Raw genomic sequence first — 6,000 nt, forward strand, 5'->3', positions numbered from 1 at the left:
TGTTTGGTATAAGCCAGTGTTTAGCAGAGGCCTGTGTTTGATATAGGCATGACTTAGTAGAATCCTATGTTTGGTATACGCCTGTGTTTAGTATAAGCCTACGTTTGGTGTAGGCCTGTGTTTGATATATGCCTGTATTCGGTATAGACCTTTGTTTGGTATAGACCTATGTTTGATATAGACCTTTGTTTGGCATATACTACGCAATAATTTCATGGGCTTATTTGGACCAATCAGAATCACATAAAGTGATATTTTAACATGTGGTAATATCAAAAATATGAAACTGCACATACTGTAGGAGAACTATACCTACTATGTGATAAGTGTAATTTCCGATCTGTATGTATTATATGTGAACGGGAGATCAAAATTGCAATAAATGATTAGTTTGGTAATATTGTATCTCTGAATAGAATGATATTTACTAAATTTATAATCCTGGTTTATGTCAAAAAAAAGTCTCAAGAGACATTTGTTTATAATTCAATACGACTAGTTTCTAATATAATATATAGAGAATCTCAAACGGGTAATGATTTCATTTTGAATTTATGAAACTCGTTGAATATTGTCCAGCTTTTGCGAGCTTCGGCAAGCAAAAGCTGGACATTATTCAACGAGTTTCATAAATTTAATATTAAATCATTTGAGATTCTTCTTATCACATGCTTTTTATTTCAGTGGAAATTATTTAGATATAAAGAAGAACGAATAATGTCGTTCATTCTGACAGACGTTGCACCTTTCATTTTTTTTGCGTAGAAAATAGCCCAAACAAAGTTGAACTAGTATTAACGTTTAAAAAGTAGATTATACAATTCTTACAATATATAAGTCAAAGAACAAGTGTCCTTCCTAATCAACATAACATTTAACACAGACAAAATCATTTTTCAACACAGAATGTCCAATGCGCGTGATGTCGCATTGTTTGATGCTGTACCCCGTTAAGGTGCAGTAGACGATCAATGTTTACGTAGCCTAACATGTCACTTTCACAACTAAACATTATATTGTTGCAATATTCATGTGAAAGAAGGTTTACTTGATGCAGAAATTCCCATATTTACTATAATGCATTTGTAAACAGATATTTGCAATACTTGACTTGGAACAGCAGACTAGAGAATACGTAAACAAATTTCATTTTGAGTCGGATTTACATCACATATTTACCGCGTAGATATGCAATGGTTGGATAAATTTGTCAGTTTGGAGACCGGTGTATGTCCACATTATTATATAGACAGAGGTGAGTTTATTTACTTCTGTAAGTTAACATTTAAACCATGCTTCTATATAGGGTGGATTCCGTGCATCAGGTTTACCGCCCCTCTCCAACCCAACCTACACACCTGCTATGAACTGAGCAATATCCTTGGTTTTATTTGTCGTTGTTGTCCTTGTCTTGGGTTTTTAGCTATTTTTCATGTTTTGATATGTTATACATGACACAACAAGCCCCTGTTGTGGTAAATGGACCATATTCAGACAGACGAGACCATTTTCCCCAAATTCCTTTCGTGACTCGAATTGGAAAATGGCCGCCAAAATGATCATTGAAAACAAAAACTTCCAGAAGGCGGGGTTAAAAAGGCTTTCCCAAGATCGCAGTCAGCCATTAAAGAGAATACTGCACAACAATTTCATGTGTTTATTTGGACCAATCAGAATCACATAAAGTGATATGTTCACATGTTATAATATCAAAAATATGAAACTGCACACACTATAGCAGATTATATCAGGTATGCGATGAATTTGTTTGGAAGTCATTACAATTAGCTTCTATAAAGGTGTACATTTGTTTGGAAGTCAGAACTATTAGTTTATTTAAAGATGTACATTTTATTTTAGAAGTCAGTACGATTGACTTTTATGAATATGAACATTTATTTGGAAGTCAGTACCATCAATTTCTATTTTAATAAGAATTTCAATCAAAATATCTATTAGGAATATTTCCGACAACGGCTCTGACCAGAGTGAACTCTTTTGGTTATTCCTCAGCTGATATTTATAGTTCCTTTGCTTATTCACATAATACTATGCACACCTTAACATACATCAAGCATTCAAACTTTTTAATCCAAATTTCGACAAAGATGCACATGTTCTTATCCTATTTTTCAAAAATATATTTTGTATTATTTAACATGAAATCGAAAGCATGTTACTGTTGTATCAATCATCATTAAAACAGTTCTTGCGTCAGTATCAGTATCATTAAATGCCAGGAAACCAGTTTACTCCAGACTCGATACGCTAGTGCTGTAAAAATCTGATGGCGAAGAATTTACATAAAAACCCCGAGGATATTTCTTCAGTGAAAGTTTACGGATTTTCATTTTAACAAAGTCGATGCCGCAATTATAAAAAGAAAAGAAAAAATCTGATCTGTCATCAAATTGATTGACGCTGATTCTACAAATCAACAGCAAAACGCTTTTCATGAAAGGGTGAACATATAATTAGTTTTCTTTCAGGGGTTAGGGTTGCTGCAACAAAAGTTAAACGAAAATATATAAGACAAAAATACTTAAACAATTAAATATTTGGACTCGTTGTGCGCTCTGGATATAAAATTTGTTCAAGCAGATATTGTTCCTATCATTTTTCACTAAAAGTCTGCTCTTTAGTGCAAATAAATTGTAATAGGAGTTGTGGCGCAAAGATAAATTGAAAATAGTTAGGAAACCATCCTCTTTGCTGATGCACTTTCCTTGCTGCTGCATAAAACAATACGAAAAAAAAATGGAAGAACGTATTTGTGGTGCATTTAACTACCAATAAACGTTGTATTTATGGTGCACTTAGCCAACAATAAACTTCGTATTTATGGTACATTTAACCACCCATAAACTTTGTATTTTATATTGAACTTAACCGTCCATAAGCTTTGACATCGCATAAGAAAGAAAAAAAAAGACGTATTGTGTATGAAGACACTGCAATTTCTCTGAATAATATCAATGAAACTTTCCTTGTTTTGTTGTTGTTGTTTCTTTTGTTGTTGTTGTGTTGGGTTTAACGCCATATATCAGCGTACGATATACATGGCGGCGGAAGAACCCCGGTAAGAACCAGCGACCGAGGGAAGGCTACTGACAATCTTTCTCACATACCCATATTGGCCGAGCCAGAGACTCGAGCCCAGGCGGACAGAAGTGAGATGGAATTGATCAGTCAAGGCAAGCGCTTTAGACGAATCGACCACCAAGAGCCCCTTCATTGTTTTGAAATCAGTCACAATATGCTCAGTGAGTCGTTGTACTTGAGATAAATTGAAGTCTTTATAAGGCATATACCTTCCCCTTATTCATTTAATGTTGTTCAATATTTTGTCAAAGGTTGTGTTAAGACTACGAAGAAGAGAACCTTCGCGAGAAAAGAAAATGAAAAATCTTGAAGTATCTCAAACATACAATCAATTTAGAATACCTCCGGGCACTACAAGAAGATGTCAGACGAAAGAAGAATAAAGCTCTAAAGGAAATCAAGGCCACCACTCCCAGTCCGACACCAAATATTTACTTTGGTTACTTTAGGTTAGCTCTTCACAGTACAGCAACATTAGCAGGTTAATAAGTACAGAAGCATCTGATCTAAGGAGCATGCCCAAGGACACACCATTATTGCAGACTGAGGCTAATCCGATGGCAGGATTCAAACCCATACTCTTCAGGTCGCGAGATCGGCATGCTAATTCCTGCGCCACGTCAGCTGTTGTCTCCAATAATCACCTTTTACGCCTTCTATACTACATGCTCGAGCCCCCACTGGAGGATGGGGGGTGGGGTGGACAAAGATGTGATTGCGTGCTTTCAGTTATTTTGAATGTGTATTGCAGCTGTATTAGCAACATTACGGTTATCGCGAGTTATATTGAAAATGGAACACGTATCACAATCACTGTCCCCAACAGGACATTGTTGGGCTTATCTCCTAAACAAAAACAGAAACAAATGTACGTGCAAATGAAGAAATTACTTTTACAATATCAGTCTCGAACAGGATACATTGTTAAATAAAAAATTACTTACCGTATTCATTTCCGTATTTTATGAATGATGGACACAGAATGGATACAGTTTGGGACGGTGATGTATCGTCAAAGCACCCCCATCCATCCCATGTCCGGGGACACAAATTACCCTCACTCTGAGGTCCCGACTGCATCGTTAGTTGCCGTTCACAACACTGGACAGCAGAGCGGCAACAGGACTTCCATCTTTGACAGTCTTTGCCATCGAGGGAAGCACACACCATCTTTAGCGACGTCTCACTCTTTATATCAGGGTAAACAGCATTATATGAAGAGAGATTTTCTACAGGATAACCAAACGGTATTAAACTTGGTTTATCTAGGTTCATGCTTGGCTTGTAGTGTCCATATGGAAACAGGTACGAGTAACATAGCGAGCATGTCCACAACGCAAACACAGATTCATTGAAACTTCCAAGGGTATCACGACACGTGCCATTCATGATCACCATATTAGTAATATACTTTTCAAAAAATGTTAAATATAAGATAGTCAAAGGTTATAAGGTCATGAATTTTTACAACTACTTTCTAATCTGTTGTTGGAAAAGTCTTCATAATGTAGAATTTGCCTTGGGTACATCCTCGCGTTGTAGAAACACCGAACTTCGCTCCATTTTATTTTTAACAAGACAGTTGCTACTTTGGAGAAAAATGGCCTGTACTTTCAAGTTTTATTAGGTACCCGATCTGTTAGTATGATATTTAGGTAAGAACTATATGTAAACCACGCAATCTTCTAAATATGACGTAAGAAAGGACGGTATTCATTGGACGATTACGCTTTAGATGTCAAGAGTGCACGGTATTTATTGGAAGATTACGCTTTAGATGTCAAAAGTGCACGGTATTCATTCGACGACTACGTTCTATGTGTAAGATTGCACATTATTCATTGGGTGACATCGCGAGAGAAAACAAAGTTTCGTGCATCAAAAATATATCTCATTGCCTCTCAATGCAGAGAACTATTTAAATGAATTATCACCGAACTTAATTTGAAACTGTAACAAATTTTCTCTTCTTATCTTTCAAATAATACCGCGATTGAATGACCAAAGTTTGCTTGAAGTAATTAAATTTAGATTGTAGTGGATCAAATTTGCGTAGAAGTTGTCGATGGTAATATTAACGATTATAATTTAGAATATAAAAAATTCATTTCAGTATTTTTGTCAATTATATTTTATAACCGTTGGTTCCATTTAAATGAATAATCTCCATGTTTGAGAAACTGTTTTTACAAAATTTATACAAATGAAACGTTATACTTATAATTGTTTATTTTCGTGAAAATTAAAACCAATAACGTTGAATGAATTTCAAACAACTTTAAATGACCTCGTTATAAAATCTCCAGTGCACTTGAACTACTCCGTCCATGTTTGAGAATGGACCACACATTATTCTGAATGTATATCGTAAATACACGAAACATCCAAAAACCAGGCTGAATAAAATTGATGATAATCGCAAAAGAAAAATCAAATAAAGTCCTACAGAATGTTCATCGGCAAATGTCATATTAAAACTTCTACAGACTTCATCGAAAATAATTAATTCTTCAATCACTTGAAAATTAATGACACCGTAATTAATAATCACCTTGAAAATCCTCATTTACATCCCAAACGATACACAAGCAACATCACGCTAACGCAGCAGTGAGTCGTGTAAACTTGCAAGCGCTATGCAAGGAAGTTCGCCTTCGACAGTATTATATACTTTGCTCTCTGGAATACCGTTTCCAGGCAATCGAACTAGCCGTGATGTTCTCTGGCCTGTTTACTGACTGTAGATGCCCGAGTATTGGCCTTGAGATAAAAATGACTGGATTCCCCAGATGATATTTTAGACGCAAGTCGTTGATACATTAACATAATTTCAATCTGTACTGTAAATGAATACAGTTCAGTTGCAATGTTTTACATAAAGCCATACATTGAATTAAT

At 35.4% G+C, this 6,000-nt stretch overlaps 1 protein-coding gene across 2 annotated transcripts in view; it reads right to left on the reverse strand.

The window, feature by feature from the left end:
• Window positions 1–5,779, reverse strand: part of LOC149779512 (calcitonin gene-related peptide type 1 receptor-like) — a 62,960-nt gene extending 57,181 nt beyond the window's left edge. Inside the window, exon 1 of one of the 2 annotated variants that reach the window (XM_089940223.1) lies at window positions 4,047–5,779. In XM_089940223.1, the coding sequence (XP_089796349.1) occupies window positions 4,047–4,500 (454 nt within the window). In that variant the 5' untranslated portion in view covers window positions 4,501–5,779. The remainder of the gene's footprint in view (window positions 1–4,046) is intronic. The other variant, XM_089940222.1, reaches the window with a different exon arrangement.
• Between the last annotated feature and the right edge of the window lie 221 nt (window positions 5,780–6,000).

The sequence above is a fragment of the Sinohyriopsis cumingii genome, chromosome 17 (genome assembly GCF_028554795.1).
Source record: "Sinohyriopsis cumingii isolate HCF-2022 chromosome 17, ASM2855479v2, whole genome shotgun sequence".
Classification (NCBI taxonomy): domain Eukaryota; kingdom Metazoa; phylum Mollusca; class Bivalvia; order Unionida; family Unionidae; genus Sinohyriopsis; species Sinohyriopsis cumingii.